Genomic DNA, 23,259 nt, shown 5'->3' on the forward strand with positions numbered 1-23,259 from the left:
TTTATTTTTTGACATAAATGGTTACTATTGCATAATAAACATGCGCAGAGACGAATAATGGGTTCTGCGCATGTCAATTGTGCTATGGTAACCAGGGGCGGATTGCTATAAGCGGTCTATAAGGTCTTAGCGCTTAGCCGGCTATAATTCGTGACGTAGCAAGTAGTCTTATATTATAGACCATTGCTATACCGCGGTCTAACCTGTAAACGGTCTTTAAAATTAAAGCCTACTCGAAGGAGTCTTAAAACAGTCTTAAACCTCTCTTTTTGTTGCTTTTACGTATTATTTATCGTCAAAGATAACCAATTGAACGAGTTTTAAGTGTTAAATCAAATAATAACGGTGATTTTATTCTTATAGGCCTAGAATAGATTTTCTCGTGTATAAATGTACGTACTGTTATGATTTGTGAATTGAACAAGCGTGACGAACATTACCTTATTTGGTATTCTACGCGCAAAGTACGCCCTCAATTTGTTACTTTACGTGGTCTTATTTAAGACTGTTTTATAGCAATGGTCTATCAAGACCGTCTATCTGATAAAGCCGGCTTTAATCGGGGAGTTAAGACCATCAGTTAAGACTGTTTTATAGCAATCCACCCCAGTTTTGACATAAATGGTTACTATTGCATAATAAACATGCGCAAAGACGAATAATGGGTTCTGCGCATGTCAATTGTGCTATGGTAACCAGTTTTGACATAAATGGTTACTATAGTATAATAAACATGCGCAGAGTCGACTAATATAATGGGTTCTGCGCATGTCAATTGTGACCAGTTTTATCGAAAAATAAAAAGGTCGAAAATTTGCCAATTTTTGAAAAATCCCTGTACTTGAAAAATCCCTGTACTATAGTACATGGAAATTTGCGGAAAATGGCCGATTTTCGACCCTTTTATTTTTTGACATAAATGGTTACTATTGCGTAATAAACATGCGCAGAGGTTAATAATGGGTTCTGCGCATGTCAATTGTGCTATAGTAACCACTTTTGACATAAATGGTTACTATTGCATAATAAACATGCGCAGAGACGAATAATGGGTTCTGCGCATGTCAATTGTGCTATGGTAACCACTTTTGACATAAATATATAAATATGTGTTATACAGAATAAAGACACCTTTTAAGACATGATAATTATATTATAATTAATTCATTTTTGGAATTGTTTTTGTAGGCCTACAGACGACTATATACATTGCTAGCAATCACATTTCCCACATTTCTGTATATATTTAGTGTGTACATAGATTTGTAACTAAAAATAAGTTTAAAATATTGTTTTTCATGTTTCTTGTATTTTTACTTTAGTTTTAAGTATTAATTTAAGAGGGAGAGTATTCAATAATACTGTAATAATATCATTACGGTGTTCACATAGTCTCTCCGGGGTATTTAATTCTAAATATTCCAGAAATAAAATGAATACTCAAATAATAACTAAACAAGTTTAAGTGAGTATTGAATAAAATAATTATTGACAATTATTCGTAGGGCAGTACCAAATTATTTTATGTTTAAAACAACAACATTACACAGCTTGCTGAGCAATTAACACCATTGTTGTGCACTTGAATGGGTTTCCTATGACATAATAGGTGTTAATATGTCAATTGAGTGAGTCTTTCATGGCATTTGTAGTTGAGTTAGTCTTTGGTGACAATAGTAACACACACTTGTAATTGAGTGGTATTTTGATTTTTAAATTTCATATTTCTAGTTAAAATTTTGAATATCTGAATATACCACAAGGTGTATCATTCCCTTGTTTATGATTTTTGTATGTTACCTGGAAATTGAATAAAAAAAAAAAATAAAAATAAAAAAAATAAAATAGCCCAAAAAGCTAAAAAAGTGATTTTTGAAAAATGTGTCAGTTGAGTCGTTCTTTCATGACAGGGCAGTATAGTACAGGAAAATTGTTTTTGTTCACAAAACTGGTTTCTATGACTCTATAAGATGATGATAACGCAACATATGCACATATATGGCAATATTAATGCATAATAAATGAATTTTAATTTTGGTATTGGAATTAGTAATTAGTAGTTAGTAGTAATTATAGTACATTTTGCCTGCAGGTGTGTGTATACAGGCCCGTAGCAACTGTTTTTTGGGGTTCGGACGATATTTTGCCCATTTTTTGAACAAATTCCTGTAGGCTACTATAGTACAGGGAATTTTTCGAAAAATGACCAAATTTCGTTTATATTTGGGACATTAAATTTAATGCGAGTGCATAATAAAATTAATTTTCTTACCGATCTATATAAATCGCAAAAAAATCTATATTAACTTGATACTGAACTTTTAATATTACTATATATATATACTACTATTGCATGTTCATATTTTATTTAAACTATTTGCATTGCCGTTTAGGATATGGTTTCTTATCTTAAGTAAGTAAGGTGTTCAGATGCTAATAATAACCTTTGATATGTCAAGCGTGAAAGTATCAAATAATTATATTCATCCTGATATAAACAATAAAATACAAAAATATTTATAATAATAATAATATCCTGGATTTATATAGCGTCTAATGTTGTGAAACCTCTAAGCGCTGAACATTATTACCCCGGTAATTTTTTTTTATCAAACACGTATGGAAACATACTCCCATAATGCAGCTAGTAATCAGCGCAACGTTGTATCTTAATGTAACCGGTAACTCATTTATAGACCTGGGCGGAGATTCAAGGAATACATAATCATTACAGTACTACAATTATTACTACTCAGTAGAGGGCGCTTAGTTTGCAGAAAATTAATAATACTACATTTACTTTTTAAATCAAAAAGAAATGCAACGTTGTGTGCTTTATGATTATTATTATTATTATAAAATTAGTAATACAAATAAATATGAAACATCTTTTACATGTAAGATAAATTGGACGGATTTAATTATGCCTAAAGTTCTTAATATAAATATTAAATATCATAATTTGATGATTATTGTAATAATATGAATGAATAATTTTGCACCATTGTGTTCTTTATGATTATTAAAATTAGTAATAAAAATAATTATAAACATCTTATTTAAGATAAATTGGACGGATTTCATTATGCCTAAAGTTCTTAATATAAATATTAAATATCATAATTTGATTATTTTAATAATAGGAATGCAAAATTTCGGACGGAATATAATATTAAAATAATTATAAAATATAATGCAAAACATTTACATACTATAAATTGGACGGACTTAAATATATAAAATATAATATATAGAGTTGCCATAAACTTGACTATGCATCTTTATCATAGTACGAAATAATTAAAAAAACCTTTTCTGGTGACTGCAAAAAAGTCAGGTTTGCAGTTTTCCAAAAGAATTAAAGTATAGTTGAGAATGTCTCGACGTTGTTTCAACTATAGCTATAGAACATTTATATCTATAACTAGATACAAACATGATTGTAGATGTTTAATAAGAGTCAAAAACTTTATCAATCAAGCCGAACAGCAAGTGTGAATTCCTGAATATGATTCTCAATATAGGTATTGGAGGTTGCACCTGAATATGTAAATCACTTACAACTTGCCAGGTGCTAACTTACCACACAAACCTTACTTTGGTTGGATGTAGATTTCGTATGCATGTTCATGACACTCTCTGCCCGTTTATCACGTGCGTTCATGCGTATCTGTTCCGATTGCATTTTAATGAGTTCCTGTTGTAAGTGTACGACCATTGCATTATTATCCTTCATTTGCTTCACCTGATTGTTTAGTTCTTCTCGTAACAGTTCGATTTCATTTTTTAAAGCATTTTCACGAGCCTATTTAAATCAAAATTGTATTAGTTGATCCTGTTTTGATTCTCTTTTTGTTTGTATATATCTGTTTGTTTTGTCTTATGTAAAAGGGTTTGCAACAACAATTCAAAAAGGAAATAAACTTACCAAAGCAGCATTACTGGCGCCCTCTATCAATGTTTTCCGCTGCGCTTCATATTCTTGTTCAAATTCTTGAAGCTTTATTTCTGCATATTTTTTCTCTTCTTGTAACTTATGCACCTCAAGCCTCAACTTAGCTTCTTCTTCTTGGTTTTTTTTCACCTCTATCATATTAGACTCTTTTTCTTTCATAGGCTGAATCTTGCCATCAATACTCCAAGAGCTATAATATAAAAAAAGTGCAAAAAGCTCTGTCTACACTATCAAACTAGATTGACAAAAAATAGTGTGATGTGCCCAAATTTGGTATGGTTATTTTCTTAAGAGATTGTTCTAATTTCCAAAATTAATTTCTTTCTCCATTTTGTAGGTGGGGACAACAAGTAACAAGTAAAATAATACCGGTTTCTATCCAAATTTTTAAAGATTATTGGAATAGGTTAAAGGATAATATTGTGAAAGCATAGCAATTTGCTTTTTATAATTTAACTCGAAAATGTAATCATCATCACGGGTAACCATACCTATCTATTTAGGCAACTTAGAAATACTTTACCTTGTTCGTCCTCTGCCTCTACCAGCCCTCATTCTCATTGGTCGATGTGCTCCAGGGACTTGGACCTTTGACTGCTTGTAAGGAGTTCCTCTATTTGGAGGATGTCTAAGAATGAAAAAAATTTATTTTCATAAAAACACGAACAACAAATCATTCATTCTATTTCTTTATCTTTTAAAACCACAACAAATAGCAACATAATAGGAGGGTTTTTTCAAATAGACAGACGAAAAACAAATCAGAAGCTAAGAACTTTGCGCCAAAACTGACAAAACAAAATAGATCATCTTATGGGTCACTCACATTGATTTCTGGGGTCCAAATGTTAAACGGTTATGTCCAGGCAGCTGACTGAAATGATCAAAAAAATTGGTAAAATCAATACCATATATGAGGAGATGGCCATGGCTAAGTAAGGAAACACAGTTAGTACAAGTATATAGGTAAGTTATTAAGCTATTCTATCGGAGAAGGTTCAAGGCTTGGATAACTTGTCCTGACACCAGATCTATAGTGTCTCAGATAACAATTTTAAAAATAGAGGTCTAGTGTACACATGGCACAATCACTCGAAAAAGACATGGGCATATTTTGTGATGTTACAGCAGTTTGTAGCCATGTTGTTGCTTGTTGTTTGAGTTGGGGCTACTCATAAAGTTGTACATTGATGTGCAGTACATTACCTATTATTGTCAGATTGTTGGGAGACATCAGTATTGTTGGGTCTCTCTTGGTTGCTTTTCTTAGATGCATTAGTTGAGTCATCTGATTTCTAGTAAACAAATCAAATTATTGAATTCTTTATAAAAACGCTTTTTAATCAATGTTATACTACACATTTGCCATTTTTTAAAGAAAATACACTATACTTAACTACAAAATACAAATTTTGTAATCTATGCAAGATACTATCATTAAATACATGGCAGATGAGTTAATTAAATTAAACAAATTGTTGTGCTTTCTTTTCTTTTTCAAAGTAATAGAAAGCAACAAATAGATAGTAAAGAGACTAGAATTGTCACAGTAAGGGATTTGGAAGGTGACAATTTGAATATGCATTTTGAAAAAGCCATAATGACACAAACTTGATATGCTGTAGATATTTTGATTGATTCTTACCTCGCCAGTGTTGATATCATTGTCTTCATCTAGAGCTTTCAAACCTCTAGGTTTCTTTACACCTTAAAACAAACAAGCACAAAAACATTTACAAGTGGATGAACAATAAAAAAACAACCAAGTAAATAGTTGCTATACCTTCACATGTAAGCAATGAACAATTTGGTATCATTCGTTATCCTCTACAGGTAGTTTACAAAATGACAATGCCATGTTATGTTTTGTATAATAATTATAAGTAATTGATTCTTTAATGCAGAGTCAGTGCTGTGAGAAAATTAAAACTTTAATAATTTTGGTGCAGATGTCTTATCTTGCTGCTGTGAAAAGATTGGCGGATTTGTTACTAAACTGACACACTATTGACGATAGCAAACACATGCCATTTTGCATCTAACTTGATTTTTCAACATATATTATGTTCCTCTTCATTTACCTAATCATTCAATTATTATTCTTTTTTCATTTATAATATAACTGATTTGAAGCAAACTAATTGTGTGATGTGAAAACAATAATCTTCTACAAATGCAAAGTACATTAAAGTGAAAATTGAGAATTTTGACAATGAATGCAGATCCAGCAGTTGGTGGCAATAGATAATTTATAAAAAATAATAATAAAACAAACTATTTCCCTTCCACATTTCAAACTGATCGACTGAACGAATCTCGGATCAACCATGAATACAGGCTTTCTATTTAAATGGTATATTGCATGATTTTTTATTGAAGATATTGAATATATAATGCCTCCTGCATATAATATCACATACAATATATTAAATAAGATATTGTGTGTTATATTATTGTGTTATTAGGCTGACTATTCTAGTATTTTAAATTTTTAATTAATATACTATTTATAGATTTCTATAAGGCAATCATAAATAACATATCAAATATATTGTGTGGTTTACTAAATTAGGAAAATGTAAATGTAACGCTACTACAGGTATGCAAATTTATTTGCGTGATTACTATTTTTAGAAATAAAAGTATCAAACACCTGTATGATAATGATAATGTAAATAATGGGATGCAGTGGATAGCATTTTACGCTTCTACCATACAAAAACTAACATACAATATAACATACAGATTTTATTTCCTATTAATTAACATGTAAATGAAGCAACATGCAATATACACAATGGAGTTACCATTACTAGAATCAAGATGGTTCAAATCGGGTAGTTCACAAAGGTCTGCATGCATAATAAAAGATTAAATATAGAAAGAAATTATAATAATTGATTACAGTACACACATAGAAAAAATGAATTGTAATAAAATGTATTAATATATTAAAGATAAGTTAAACAATAGTTCATGATTAAGTATTTATGATCTCATCAATTATGGATTACAATGTTATATTACAGTATATAAATCCAAAGGCAAATTACTGAAGAAATGACAATGCCGTGGGTGTGAGTGACAGGATCTCAATGGAGAAAAGGAAAAAGATAAATTAAAAAAACATAAATGCCAGGAAAAAGTCCCAAGCTTTTAGCGAACACTTCGTCTACAATAGAATTAGAAAAAAAAGTGGGGAAGGTTGAAAAAAAACCAGGACTTGGAAAAACGTGAAGAATATTGGAAACAACCAGGATACTATCATCACAGAACAGAGGGGAATGAGATTAGAATGTGCGTATAGGCAATGTAATATATTTATAATTTTTGCAATTTTAAAGGAATATAATCAGGGAAGAATCTTCTCTGATAATATAATGATTCATATATTGCGGAAATTTCAGTTATTATAATTTGAACACACAATATTAAAAATGATATTTTGATATAGAAAGTGCAAACACGCAGGTTATATCCCCAGTTACATTTACAGAATTTTAACTTAAATTTATTAGTACATACCTTTGAGCGCTGCAATGTCTTTGTTTATTTTAATATTAGCCATACTAGCATCGGGTAATAATGCCATTGCATTGCTTTCATCATCACTATCATCGGCATCGTTATCATCAGCAACCTCTATAGTCTCTTTCATCTCTTTTTTTAGCCATGTAGGAATCTAAACAAAATTCCACAAATGGAAAAAAAAGAAAGAAAACACAGTATTCAGACAAGTATTGCAATGGTTTGAATTGAATTGAAATATTTTATTTATACTGGGCGACCTCTTCAGTCAAAGACTGGTCTCCCAGAGGGCCCAGTTATGATCAGTGGCTGTGATGTAATAGTACAGCAGGGTAATCCCCTACTCGTCTCGAAAGATGTACTAGGTTCTTTAAAGTGCACACGAGCTAGATGTGTACACGAGCTAGATGTGTACACTGGACCTACGGTTTACAGTCCTTATCCGAGAAGACTCGTTCTACCACCAGAACCATGGAGTGAGTTAGCCTTGAACCTCTGCCGATGTTATGGCTACGTAATTACGGTTCCACTGTCTTAACCGCTTGGTCACTCTCTCCTCCTTGTTGGAGCAAGTGTATAAGCAATGTAAATACATAAAAAAAAAAAATTAGACTCGGTTGTTCCTATTATTTTTGAGGAACACTGTTATTGTTTTTGTAGCCATCTTCTTCTGAAGACACTTGGCAGTCATTGACAAATATATTGTATGGTGTTTGCTCAAGATCCAAGTATATACCATGCTACACGTCTTTATTTTTGGTTCTTTGAATTTGATTTCTTTTTTCTGCCAACTTAATTACTCCATAAACTTTCTTGTGTTGAATGTTTTCCTTGGCAATAAAGAATTATTATGTACAGTGGGACAAAACTATTAATGAAATAAAGAAGACAAACCGTTCCCAATGTATCCGCTTCAGAGGTTTCAGAGCTTGTGTAGTCATCTGCTGTGTATGATTTTCTTCCATTCTCAGACTGAGAGTTCTCTACACCTGGTTCTATAAGAGTCTGTCCACTACTGCACAGCAAAACGAAAAACATTAACAGGTAAAATAAATTGCTTAATATAAAAGGAAAGTATATCAAAAAGCAGCAAACCTGCACAATAAAATTTGAATAGAAAGTTTTTGAGATTCAAGCCAAAACTAACCAGTGGGGAAATAAGCAAGTTGGTAGAGATGAAAATAAAATGTACTTACGTTCGCCTGGTCATGCCTTTTTTCTTTTTGCGGGATCGTCGTCTGGGTGGTGGGGGTGGTGCTGTTGTCTCAACTTGAAGCAGTAGACAATCGCCGTGACCTAATACATTATTGAGCACAACTTGAAAACTTTCGCCTGTCTCAGCACTTTGTGACCCAGTGGAATCAAACCTAGAGTACAGAATTATGAGATGAACATACAGTAGTGTGGGCCACTACATAGATGTTTTTGTAATTTATCAGATTGTATAGGACCTAATCTTATAAAACCATTTGATTTACCTTCAATTAATAATGTATCTGGCAGTATAATATTCTAAATTAAATTGACTACAGACTTACATAAGGATTGGTGTTGGTTGTAAAATAACCTTTGAATCATTTTGTTTATCATCACTAGTGGTGCTGCCAACACTGGTTACCGTCTTTCTGCTAACTGAGCTTCCTACAGAAATCAATAATAAAGAACAAATTTGATTTTATTATCAAGAGCTAATAAAGGTTTGAGGAATATTTGGCACATTATCATGAATTATAATGTCATTTGACAATGATAATATCAACTACATTTTACAATTATTTTTTTATGAAATACATTAAAATGTAATTATTGACCTTCCATGAATACAATACTTGTACAGTAGTTCACAAAGTACATAAATCTTTGAAAGATCTATTAGTAACATTATAATCCAAAGAATATCACAGACAGAAAACAAGAGGTGGGATTCTCAACTGCCGTTGATAGGCATAGACAATATTAAACAAACAAATTAATCCATGACAAAATGTGCTGAAAGTGATTTCTAACATATAATTTCAATAACATTCCAGAAACAGGTCATTGTACTTAATGAATTAAAAAAAAATTAAAAAGTAAATATTAGCTTTGGAAAAGCTCCAGAATATAACAGCTTTTGCAATAGAACATTTATCGCATTGTATTGAAAGTTTATAAAAGTTGTGATGGACTTTCTAATTGTCTGTCAAACCATGTGCCGAAAATACTCAGTGCCTGTAAAATGCATTTTTTGTGGTGATTTAGCATATTAAAATTTCCACTACCATTTTTACAGTTAACAATTTAATAGATTACATTATAACCGCTTTAACACACATAATGTAGATGAATTAAAGGCGTGCAATGACTTTCACAATGAGATGGACATCTGAATAGGAGGTACAGTATTAAAGTAAATTTAAATGTTTGTGAGAAAATGTTCATTACTTTATTGTTCTAGTGCAACATAGTTCATAGTTCAACATAGTTCCCTAAAACAAAATGCCTCACATCAAAATTATAAACCAGAACAGATACCGACTAAACATCAATACCAAACAAACTGTGCATCGTGAATCTTACCCTTTCGTAACTTATTCCGTGGTGAATCCATTGACCAAACAACGGATGCTTGTAGTAATAATTAATAATAATAAATAATTAAACAGAGTATTATTATTATTATTTAAAAATTGATTTTGTGTAGTTTTAGGTACTATTGATAATTTGATGTTTTAATAATTTAAAAGATTTTCACGCCTACAATCTATAGTTATATTTAGAAACTTTAAACTGGAAAATAATTAATTTTGAAATGAAGACATTTATGAGAATAACATGCAAACATCCTACAACATTTATACAGCCTAGGACTGAGACTTGAGGATCCCCTTAAAGCTCTGTCTACACTATCAAACTAGTTTGACAAAAAAGTGTGATGTTTTTGTCACATAAAGTTTGATAGTGTACACAAAGCTTAAGAAATGATTGTAGTGTATTTGCATATATGCATTATCAATCATTTAACTAAACATAAAATCATTCATATAAAAAAAAAATATACGTACCCGAAGGTCTTCTGTCGGTCACTGGTAAAGACTCCTTATCAACAAACAGGTTGTCTCCACTGACAAGACGTTGACGACTTACAGGCGTACTTTTTGTACCTATAAAAAAGAAAATTATATTTGCAATAAGAATATCAATTCACTCCATGTTAATTGAGTGTTTAGTGATCCATAAATCTAGTTTAATTCCACCACAAATTGCATTGCGTTTTTTTCTTAAGCTCTGTCTACACTATCAAACTAGTTCGGCAAAAACAGTGTGATGTGCCCAAATATGGTAGTGATATGCTTAAATATGGTAGTGATATGATATTATGTCCATATACATGGGCACATCACATAAAGTTTGATAGTGTACACAGAGCTTTAAAGGTAATTCTAGCATTTATCATAGTTGAACATCACATTACTGTACACTATTGAATAATTTAATCATACCTCATATCATACTACTAGATAGATAAAACTACTAATTTTGCCTTCATACAAATTTAGAAAGAATACCATTTCACTATAGAAATATTAAAAAAAAAGTTACTTTTAAACTATGGTTTTTATTTGATAAGTTTAATTTGTCTCTTAAATTGTAAAGTTTTTCAAGAAATATATCTATCTAACTGGCTGGCTGGCCACCAACTTCCACTCTCATATGGAAGGCTCGAAACACATTTTTGTCTAGACAGGACATTGTTTTCTTCTTCAAAACAGATACTTATGTTATATACTGGAAACAACACATTTAATAATAATAGCAACTGACAAAAGCTAATACTAAAACAACAATTTAAATACTGTTCATAATTTCATTGAACAAGTTCCCTTGGCAATCAATTATAAAGGATTCATAAACAGCAATTTTCTATCACATTTGTAAATAATAACTACAGTAAAAATCAGTTGATAGTTCATTGGCCAATCCTTGATATTATTATGCAATTGTTTTTTCCCCATTTGTCAAGAGTGTAAATTATCAAATTTGTTCATTACAATGCGTACAATAAAACATATCTTTTAAAAGCAAAAATTAGATATCTATTAAATAAAAATTATAAAGCTAATTTTAATTGTTAAAAAAGCAATATAATAATATATATAACATTTTAAAAATACAAATGTGTGAGTCTAGAAATCAATTTATGTGTAAGTGTGTCCAGTATTATTTAAATCCAAAGAGAAATTACTTAAAAAAGTGACAATGCTGTGGGTATCAGTGGTTGGATCTTAATGGAGATACAAATAAAATATTAAAGCAGAAAGCTAAATCAAAACAGTAAAGTAAAACTGCCGGGAAAAGCTTTGTCGGGGTAATGTAGATGCTATTTTAAAAAGCAAAAATATTAACACAATATATATAATGGACTTTATTTAGGGGACACTTTCTGTGAACAAATGATTGAGGTAATATTTATGCCCAACCAATATTCAGAGGACACTGGTCTTGAAGGTGTCCCTGGGTTCTACTGCATTTCCCAAGGTCAGAATTAAACGTCCAGTGCCCTAAAGATTCTATCATTAATGACCATTATCACAAGTATCACAAATTAAAGAAGATATCTTTACACAGCTAATAAGTAATAACAGTAATTTGTATGTGCCTTTAGCTTTGAAAATCAGTTTTCAAATAACATACCATTTGATACATAAAATGCCATCATATCATCAATCTCTTCTAATTATCGAATGGAAATATGCGCAATAGAGCATAAATAGAGTAAATAAAAATATATATATATTGAACAAGCTTTATAAACTGTATATTATAATAAATATCATAATACTGACATATACCAATATTCAAATTTCTGGATATTATTATATTATAATATTCATATATTACATTTACATATTTTAACTATTTGTTCTTCTGTTCGATTGTTTCCTTTATTTTACTTGCCGATATCGGTTTTTTAATAAATACTGTAAAATCAAGAGTTTGTAAAAACGAACATTTTGAATAAAGAAAAAGGGAAGAAAAAACACATGGAGGTTCAAACTGTTTTATTATCCTTACCCTAAAATTTATAATTTTTATAAAAGCTTATAATCAAATATTAAGTTATATAAAATCTAAATCAACATGGATAACTGCTGTATATCATTTTGGTTTGACTTAATAAAAAAAAAAAGAAAAATGACAAACCTTTTCCGTCCGAATACGAATGATTTGCATCATTCAAATCAAGGTTGCTACACATAGACGAAAGAGACTCAACACTAGGACTACGCACTGGTGGCTTTTCCCCTATAGGCGTGGTCATCGACATATCGTTACTGCTTTTAGTGCCCTCATCACTGGTAGGGGGCGAGATCTTGAAACCTCTACCCCACATGTACAGATGATTGTCATCTGTGCCAGCCACAGTGAAGTGTTCACTACAGGTTATCATCTAAAATAGAGCATTATGATTGTGATTTGTAAAACTATCAAACTAGTTTTTAAAAGTGTGATGTGCCCAAATATAGTAGTGATATGCCACATCATATTTTTTTGTCACATAAAGTTTGATAATGTAGACAGCTTAAGAATGTTAACATTTTGGAAACATTTTAGGCCAGCTGAAGGGGCTGGACTAGATTAAATTATTTTATTCTTTCTCAGATTCTACTAGGAATTTAAAGGAGTCATAATCTCCCTAATTACTGAAATCCTTGTCCACGCATTTGTTTCATCTCGGCTGGACAGTTGTAATTCCCTCCTGTATGGCTTACCAGCAAAGACCATAAACACCATCCAACAAATGAAAAAATCTAGTTCTAGGATTTTTAACCTCTCTAAATTGAAATAAATTCTTTACTTTAACAGATTTATCAGCCATTTGCCTGACTTGCGCTGGAGCTGTCCGTGATTTCACATCCCCTGTACCAAGTTGACCATCACTGTTTTTTCCAAATGTGTAGACAATGCCAGATTCAATGATAACTGCACTATGGTGTTGACCTAGCATCATGTCCAAGACGCGGAACGTCGACAAGGGTTTGATAATAGTTGGTACCTTACGGCCGTCAACTTCCGTCTGAATAAAACATCAAATCATAATCACTTTTTAGACTACTGTTCGTATTTAAACTCTTTATAAAATAAAATCTAAATAAAATCATAATAACCATGCACAAGCTTAATTTTGCTTGCTCTGGTTTGAATCCCTCTTAAGTTATCAAAAGGAAAACAATAACAAAAGTTAATCTAAAAGAATCACATACACTTAAGCTCTGTATACACTATCAAACTAGTTTTACAAAAAAAGTGTGATATGTGCAAATATGGTAGTGATATGATATCGACATGTCTATATATGGGCTCATCACATTGTTTTTTGTCACATAAAGTTTGATAGTGTAGACAGAGTTATGTAAAACCAAAAATATGAAGAGTTATGAACTTACTTTAGTAAAAATATTTTTCATTGCCATGAGGAAGCCTTGCCTGTTATTCAGTCCCAACTTGTTAAACTCATTGTTTCCACAGGCCAGGAGAGATCCCATGTCTGACAAGAACATCGTACCATCCCTACCACATTTAACCATACGGATGTAAACCGACTCTCCAGACAGGTCAACAGCTTGCGGTTCACAGTGGTTTTCTTCATCTCCTAGGCCTAGCCTTCCATCCTTGCCAACACCCCAGGAGAACACCTCGCCATCAGCTCCGACAGCCACGACATGATGTGGTCCACAGTCTATGGAGGTGACATCGATGCTTAGAAGAACCTCAATGAGTCTTGGTCTGGAGGCATTACTCCAGTCACCATGGGCAAGGCATCCTTTGCTGCCATCTCCACACGTCATCACGATGCCATTGTCACTGGCAAACACACTAAATCCATCCCCACAGCATGCCCTGTAGATAAAAATAATAGAAAACATTTACAAAAACATCAAGAATAATGTGAATTTCACAAGCGTAAAGGAAAAGTTGATTTATTTTCCAATAAATATATAAACATATTTGATGGGAGTACTTTTTAACTGTAATTCAGAGATTAAGTTCAGAATTTGATAAAGTAGAACCCAACCTTTGGTACACTCCCAAGGAGAGAACAAGGGAAACGTATAGTATGGTATATGGTATACATTTTTTGGGCTTGAAGGCGTTTTCTTAGTGTTTTACTAACATACAGTACTGTATCGTTAGTAAGTAATACTTACTTTGTGATAGATTTTCCTTTCAGAGATTCAACAACCTCGGGTGACTGTCTAGATTTCAAGTCTCCGTGACCCAGTTGCCCTTTGTTGTTTTCACCCCAAGTAAACACTGACCTTTCACACGTCACAACAATCATATGAGTGGAACAAATCGCCACCTGTGAACAAAAAAATAATAATAGAAATAATGATAATAAAATAAATAATTATACAGTATTCCAAATCAAGACCAGATTGAAGAAACTAAAATAACATTTCAATTGTGCATATGTTATGTTTTACAATAACAAATACAGTAAGCCCCAAAACTAGAATTTGGAAATTGAATATTGCGATTTCTGGAAATACAGATGTTTAGGCTTTGGGAGTATTAATGATTTAGATTCCAAAAGTTGTGATGCCCCAATCTTGAAAATAGGTGATAGATTATACCTGCTTAATTTTAATTCTAGATGGAAGATCCACTGGAAACATACTCAGGGTGAGTATATCAAAATGATATAAAACAGACCTGGAAAAGAATAAAAAAACAAACAAATGAAAATATAATCATAGCAATACCTACTGTAGTTCATAATAAAAACACACAAGTACAGTAGATTAAAGGGGCTTTTACACCTGGTGCAGCAGGGTCGGCAAAAATAAAATCGAAAGTCATTGTTTTGTTTACACGCGGCTACATGCATATCGATTGGTGTATAGCCACGTGGAGCGTCGTGAACTGAGGTTAGATTTTTCTGCCTGCCTTTGGATGTTGCTTTTAGGCGCAAACATATATTTTGTATATATTCAGAGACATGTTTTTGTTACTTTATACAGCGTTATACTCAACTATTAAACTGTACGTATACATAATATGTGCAGAGGTATTACTACTTGTAGAGCTATATTAAATAATACAAAAGCATTCGCTATTCAAATTACCGTGTTTTAGGCCTATGCCCGGTGTTATTGCTATCGGTGGTGGCCATCATATCATCCTCAAACTCTGACAAAGGGTCTTCAAACTGGCTTAGCAGGATTGGTAGACGTGCCAACATGAGTTCATTAGCAGACGGTCTGTATTCTGGTTCCCTTTGTAACATGTCTTGTATTAAGGTCTTGAATTCTTGGCTATAATTCCCCTTCACTGGAGTGAACTGACCCTGAATGTTAAATGAATGGATGTACAGTAACAATTTCAGCATAATCTAAAGTGGAGTGGAGCTGTAGCTTGGTAGTTAATGTCCTTGCATTCCAATCCAAAGGTCCAGGGTTCAATCCTGACCTAGTGCCAGGGTGGTAATTCACGACTCTTTCCAACTCCACTCCCTAAGCCTCAAATGAGACTTAGTTTATAAGCATGATAAATTATTAAATAGTTTGAGTTTATCCATCCTGAAATTGGGAAGCTACTCGTACCAGTAGTATACATTTCTACTATTACACCTAAAAAATTCAAATATATTGTAAAACAAGAATTATAGTTCATTGTGAAAATAATGGCATTGTAGGTCTATACAGAATCCACTGCAATCCAGTTTATTTAAAGAAAAATCAAGAAAAAGTTTTAATAATCAATTGAAGGTCAAAATGAAAAAAATTTAACAGAAAATAGTCATTCAATCATTGTTTTTTTTTAAGGGTGCCATATTTTACCTTCATTATTTTGTTGACAAGTGCTGGTAAGTTGGTTCCTTCAAATGTCTTTTGTAGACATGCCATTTCATATAGTATACAACCTAAAGCCCATATATCAGATTTTTCATTGTATGGTTTGCCTTCACACTATCAAAAGTAACGAACATTTTCAAATATATATTGAAGATATAAATATATTTGATATCAATACAATATCAGAACTATGTATCCACAAACCTAACATATTAATAACAAATTGAGTTTTTCATTAATCATAATAATTAATCATTATAAGCGCATTGAGCACCTTTGGTGGCGAAGTGTGGTTTAGAAATCGTTATTACTATTTTAAAGGTTTCCTTACAATTTCAGGTGAGATGTAGTAAGGTGTTCCAAGAACTGTATTTGCTCCTCGGTTATTGGAAGACATCACTTTTGCAATCCCAAAGTCACCCATCTTGATGATTCCTTCTTTGGTTAGAAATATATTGGCGGTTTTTAAATCCCTGTGTTCGTAAAATGTAAAAATAAATAAAATTTTGATCAATCTTATTTCAATAATTATTCTTCATAAGTAGAAATATTTTTGCATCCACCCCAAGTATTCTGTAATTCCCTGGTTCAAGTTATTTTTTTGTGCAGCATACCTGTGCAAGACATTGTGATCATGAATGTATCGGATGGCTGTCACCATTTGTTGATACATAAGTAAAATCTCCCTTTCTTCAAGTTCTCGTTTTCTCTGCTGGTTGTTCAGAAACTGAGATAATGTTCTAGAAAATACATTTATAATCTAAATTACTACATTTTTTTATGAACATTTTAATTATGGTATTCAAAAGGAGTTTCGTATTTCATAATTTTTATTTTCAGTCATAGAGTTGTCATATTGACCTCCAATGTAAACTGCCGTTTTCAGTCATAATGTTCAAAATTTTCGCACATTTAATGTATGTGTATTTACACTACATTATGTCATGCACAGGGCTGAGACATGCAATTATTGCCAGCCTGATTCCCGTAATTGCTTACACAAAGGATACAGTAATGTAGAGTAGGATAAAAATTGTGTACTTCTGTATTGTTGGCCTGGAGCCCCTATAATAGTTTAAAGTGTACATGAAGTTAACAGTATAATGTTGTAACAATGGCCAAGGTCTAAGGTCTTGCCACATGATATCAACTAATTATTTATAGATATAACTAATCCAGTATTGTGTTTGTACTTACCCACCATCAGCATATTCCATCTCTATCATCAGTGTACCATCTTCTTCAAATGAATCATAGTAACTGATGATATTAGGGTGATCAAGCATACTCAATACTCTAACCTGCAAAACAAATTGAAATAGAGGATTAAATCACTTGCTATACTGCATGTCAGAGCCACTTCAGTACTTCCAAACAGCGATATCTGCTATAACCTCATTCCGCTTATCATAGCATTTATGACCCACGATGCATTCTGATTCTTACCTCATTCTGGGCCATTTAAGAACCATGATGCATTCTGTTTCTTACCTCATTCTGGGCCATTTAAGAACCATGATGCACTCTGTTTCTTACCTCATTCAGTGCCATTTAAGAACCATGATGCTTTCTGTTTTTTACCTCATTCAGTGCCATTTAAGAACCATGAAGCACTCTGTTTCTTACCTCATTCAGTGCCATTAAGAACCATAATGTATTCTGTTTCTCACCTGATTCAGTGCCATTTAAAAACCATGATGCATTCTGATTCTTACCTCATTCAGGGCCATTTGTCTCTCTACTGCTGTTAAATCATGCATGTTTATTTCTTTTAAGATAACTAAGGAGTCATCATCTTTTTTGCGGTATAGGACTGCAGCTCCATAAGCTCCTGTAAAAAAAAGAACAAATCTCTTATAACTGAGAAATAATATGTATATATCAAATCATTTATCCTAAAGAAATATAAATTCTGAAAGGGACTTTTAAACTATTAAAACCTAGCTGCTGTTTATCTAGCATGGAGATGAGAATTACCTATTACTTACAGTATTTGTGTTACTGTTTGTAGTCTGTATTCTAAATTTAAACTATGAGAAATAAGTTTAAACTAGCAACAATGTCGATCAAGAAAAAGTTTTGAATCAAGATTATAACTTGTGACTTAATCCAATTGATATGCAGACCATAGGACATTGCTAAAAAGTGCAACTCTTTACACTTTCTGATGGAACACAAAAGGACACACAACAAGGTATAAATAATCTGTATATATTAAATTACCTTTTCCTACAGTTCTAATTTTCTCAAATCCAGCTAGCGTCTGTGGTTGAGAACTCCAATTTTTCAGTTTATCTGTCTTAAAATAAAACTCACCAACATTTCTTTAAAAAAATAACACCATTATAAATTGACTAAGGAGTCAATATTTCAACTTCATTCTCACATAGATTATGTTTACTATACTCCCAATTAAAAATTGAACAAAGGTGCTATTGTATATGAACTTGAAAGTGAAATATAAGGAAGATAAACAGCCTTAAGGTGTTAAAATAAAATATGATATTACAAGTTGATTTTGCATCATACTGTGATATGTTTTTAATCAATTTAATTCAAGATTTTCTTACCTTTTAACAGTTTCATTGCCTGCCTTTACATGAATGTCATTGCCATGGATTTCACGAGATATACCAACTGGCATCTAGGAAAATAGAGAAAACTGTTAGATTAATTGGCTCTGGGCTGAATAAATACATTTACAGTATGTAACATTTTATTCATTAAATTGTAAAAAAATAATAAATGCAAAAACTGATGTAAAGCTCAGGTACAGGCATGAATTTTAAATATAATATTTGGTTAATTGTACATAAATCAAATATTTGTAACAGAAATCGAGACGAAAAAACATGAATTTCCCTTAATATGGTCAAATACAAAATTTGGCAAAATTCTTCCATAAAAACCAGTAATTAGGTAGTTAACCTAATGCAATAACATGTCTGGTGACTCCCTAGACGGTGAAAAAAGATGGTGGATATACGGTGGATAATTTTTGCTATAGCATGAAAATAAAAATCTGAAGTTGAATAAAAATATCAGAAATGTAATATTCAAGTTATATTACCTATATTTAGTCATCTGATAACATTTTTTACCACACCGTTTATTTTTCATAGCTTTTTAAAATGCCTCTCTATTTACAAAATTTGTGTACAAAAGAATAGAGATTTTACTGTGTAATTTGAACTATCCCCCCACTGATATGAAAGTGCTTATTTTCAACAAGCTTGTGTAACACAAATAAAATCCCATAGATCGATAATTATTGGAATGTATGATCAATATAAATGTTTTGCCCGCACCTGGCCTTTAAGACCGACGTTAATACACATTGCTTTATGTAATACCCCAAACTTTCACACTGTCTGTGAATAAATAGACACACAAAAGTGTCTAAAGTGTTAGTATGTATCATTTACATTGAGTAGAAACCTCTGAGAGCTCTTATTATAATAAACACTGGAGTTTTGTAATAAAACAAAAAATAATAAAATTAAAAAATAGTGCCCTATAGAAGTAGAAGTTTGGCCAAGGGTGACCTGAACCTTAAAGTGTATAACAATACAATTCATTTTGACAAACATGGCTGGAAATTTGATGTTACGATATAAAACACATTAAAAAGGGGTATTTTCTTTATTTTCAGCTGCAATATACATAATACTGATCATGCATCTTACAAAGTATATTTTGTACCCAGCCTGGCGCACTGCTGGCTACCGTGGGTCTATAAAAGCCCTAATTCGAAATTCCTTAGTTTCCAGTTTACTTTACTGTACTTACCAATACAATTTTCTCAATTTCAGCTGCAAGTTGCGCAATATCTGGCGTCTGTAAAGCATGGCATGCTACAAAGTCTATTCGTTTATTATTGATTGAAGCATCGATGTAGTTTGTAGAAAGATTTGTAAAAAATTGCTTTGTACTTTCCGATGGATTTGTTACTGAAAGAGCCTGAAAAATAATTAAAACAAAAGATAAAGAGTGAAGCCTAGACCTACAGGAATAATATTGTAGACAAACTAATGCCAAAGACATTGATACACTTGACTGCACAAGCAGTAGTCACAGAAGACAAAGATGTATAGTAACAGAGGCTTCCATATCGCAGTTTGCCAGTCATCGCAGGGAATATCCATTAATATACAAATAATGAATGTTTATGAGTGCAATGGTACAAATAATGGCACGAGGTGAATGATGAAAGGTTATATCAACGAGGCAAAGCCGAGTTGATATAACCTTTCATCATTCACCAAGTGCCATTATTTGTACCATTACACGAATACAAAACATTCATTATTTGTTTTATATAACATCTAGGCGTTTTTTTTTCGTACACAAAAATGTTTCAAAAAGTACTATTTAACGATCGTTGAATAGTGCGTACTATTGCACGCCATGTGACCCACATTCGTCCAATCAAATGAAAGGAATTTATATAGGTGTTATATAATATTATTTAGGTCTTGAGCTGGCTGATGCAAGCATGTGGGCTGTTCTTTAAGAAAACCATACTAGTACATGGCATATTCCCCATATATTTCTGGAAGAAATGAACTGAAAAACACTGAGTACAAAACAAACCTCTTTTTGGTCGCCACTACTGCACATGACAATAGCACCTGGCTTTGTATGAACTGCACAAGCTACACTGTGCACCCGTTTGGTCCCTAACGTCTGGCTCACTTGATGTATAATTGCATCCAAAGATGTTCCCTCGTAACGATATTGCACTAATTTAACATTTGGAAGTATTGCATTTGCTATGGATGAGTAGTTTTTAATCTTACTCGAGAGAATCAATAACCTTAAAGGTTGATCATGTTCTTGGGAAGGCCAGGCATCATTTACTTTATCATCCGGGCTTAGACCAATTGTACTCGAGTTTGTATCTTGGTCCGTAGTTAGATTTTCATCAGAGCGGCTGAGTGATTTTGACTCGGTAATTTTTCCAGTACTTCCCATCGATGGTGCACCTGATTTCCCTGAAGCTCCTCCAGGGTCATACAAGGTGTTCTTTGATCCTAAGCTGCCTCTGCTCGAACATTTTGACAGCTTCTGGACAGTTTCCGTATCACTTAAACTCTTGGTAGACATGACTTGAGCCTTTAAGATAAATAAATAAAAACAATTTTGTTTCGGCTTTCCATTCACTTACCATTTACAGAACCTAGACTCTTAATAAAAGGTTTTTACTTTGATTGAGGGCCGGAGCCATAACATAGTGGTCGTATCTCTAACTCTCACTCACACTGGGCAGTTGCTTGCTGTAAGTGAATATTTCTCTACTAAGGCCTCCCATAAAAGGCCTAGGCTAACTCTAGGTAAGAGGCTAGACCTATTATAATAATTATTAATTTAACATTTAAAATAAAGGTTTACTTACTAGGCTAGGGCTACTTACTACTATACTAGCTGCTAGTACTAGTCTAGTAGGCCTCTATTAGTATTATTCTTGAAAAAGCTATTTTATCCGATTCAAATTCCTAATATTATTAGAATAGAAAGTACTTACTTGCTTTATATTTACTTCATTTCATGTGTCACTTTTTGAATTAAGCCGCCTATTACTAGCATATTAGGCTTAAGCTTGGCCCCTGTTAGCTAGGTAGGCCCTAAAAGCAAGGACACCGATATTCTCAAGTCTGACATCGTGTGCATTCATGTGGGAGAAAAATCCATGACAACCAATAAACAACCTGACAGTCTGGCCTACAAAAACAAAAAATAAATGTTCGTGTTTTAAATTTGTTCTCTGAACGCACTTTTTACCGTAATGAAGCCATTTTAGTACGTTTTGAAAAATATACCTTCTAGTTCATCTTCTATGTTGTCAAAATATCATGAATCGGTTTATTAGGATGAAAAATAATTAGGAAAAAAATAACAAACAAATTTTAATAACATTTTCGTACTGCTGCTGAAAACGAGTAAATACAATAGCGCCCTCTTTAAAGAATATAACTTCATCTCTCTCTCTCTCCCTGATCATGATCGAGAGCTGTATTATTGTGTATTTATTATATTATTTAATTGATGGGTATTGTTATCTGGCACACTTTTAAAAAATAAAAAAGCAATATTCATAAAACCATTAAAAATTGAGGAGGCAGGAGCATTTGTTGTTGAGCAATTGTCTGTAAAGCAGATGAGATACATCTATATAGTACATACATATTGTTCTCAGAGATCTTTTTTAAGTGGGAGTTTCATGGAGTACTGATAAAATAGCAGAAATAAGAACAAAACATTAACATTTTTTCTTTTTCTTTTGTTTTACTACAAACATAATATGAAGGTTATTACACAATACAAGAATAGTCCTACTACTAGGCCATACTCTTTTACAAATATAGCATTTAAGTCAATAATACACAACTATAATAATCCTTCAGAATTCTATAAAAGATTTCTTCGCAAAGGAATAATAATAACTATAATTCACATTGATTCATTAATCCTAGATTTAATATATATATATATATATATATATATATATATATATATATATATATGTGAGATTCAATTTCCTTTACTAGGTTTATAGATATAATTATTAATGCCCTAGTTTCTGTATTTTACAATAAGTAATTTAAACCAATATAAAGCCATACAGTATACTGAGTATATTAATAAATATTATTATGGTGCATTTAGATGTACTGTTTGAATAGTTGAGTAAGTATCCTAATCCTAATGAAAAATTTGAAAAATATTCTCCAATGCTACATCCAGACCCACAGAGTCATGGTTTCTTACCTTACACACAAGGTGTGTAATCCATAAGTCAGTCAGTCAACGATTCACGTTCTGACATAATGGATCACAGTCATGATTTTTCCCATCTTTTAGATCATCTCATATTCTGTATTACATTGTTGGCCTACTTTTTAATTCCGATAAAGGTTGCTTGGAATACAGACATTA

At 32.1% G+C, this 23,259-nt stretch overlaps 1 protein-coding gene across 2 annotated transcripts; it reads right to left on the reverse strand.

Moving 5' to 3' along the window:
- Window positions 1–1,087: 1,087 nt before the first annotated feature.
- On the reverse strand, window positions 1,088–21,910 carry LOC140040188 (uncharacterized). 2 transcript variants are annotated; one of them, XM_072085933.1, is made up of 28 exons: window positions 21,848–21,910; window positions 20,917–21,438; window positions 20,113–20,283; window positions 18,894–18,967; window positions 18,547–18,647; window positions 18,039–18,154; window positions 17,521–17,624; window positions 16,938–17,063; window positions 16,655–16,796; window positions 16,309–16,437; window positions 15,595–15,815; window positions 15,103–15,181; window positions 14,674–14,828; window positions 13,912–14,365; window positions 13,323–13,541; window positions 12,668–12,914; window positions 10,528–10,626; window positions 10,043–10,090; window positions 9,022–9,124; window positions 8,680–8,850; window positions 8,378–8,498; window positions 7,481–7,637; window positions 5,601–5,662; window positions 5,162–5,250; window positions 4,782–4,829; window positions 4,479–4,583; window positions 3,929–4,145; window positions 1,088–3,805 (listed from the first exon to the last, which is right to left on the reverse strand). In XM_072085933.1, the coding sequence occupies exons 2-28, from the start codon at window positions 21,427–21,429 to the stop codon at window positions 3,575–3,577; spliced, it is 4,302 nt and encodes a 1,433-aa protein (XP_071942034.1). In that variant the 5' UTR covers window positions 21,430–21,438; window positions 21,848–21,910; the 3' UTR covers window positions 1,088–3,574. The 2 variants fall into 2 exon arrangements, with proteins under 2 accessions (XP_071942034.1, XP_071942036.1); XM_072085935.1 differs by lacking the exon at window positions 10,043–10,090.
- Window positions 21,911–23,259: the final 1,349 nt, after the last annotated feature.

The sequence above is a fragment of the Antedon mediterranea genome, chromosome 2 (genome assembly GCF_964355755.1).
Source record: "Antedon mediterranea chromosome 2, ecAntMedi1.1, whole genome shotgun sequence".
In the NCBI taxonomy this organism is placed as follows: Eukaryota; Metazoa; Echinodermata; class Crinoidea; order Comatulida; family Antedonidae; genus Antedon; species Antedon mediterranea.

Excerpts from the sequence above, each read along its gene's own strand:
- LOC140040188 (XM_072085933.1), bottom strand. The coding sequence starts at position 21,429 with ATGTCTACCAAGAGTTTAAGTGATACGGAAACTGTCCAGAAGCTGTCA. Across the intron at positions 16,797-16,937 it reads GATCACAATGTCTTGCACAG|GGATTTAAAAACCGCCAATA; the intron begins GTATGCTGCACA and ends TTACGAACACAG. Across the intron at positions 5,251-5,600 it reads ATGATATCAACACTGGCGAG|AAATCAGATGACTCAACTAA; the intron begins GTAAGAATCAAT and ends TTTGTTTACTAG.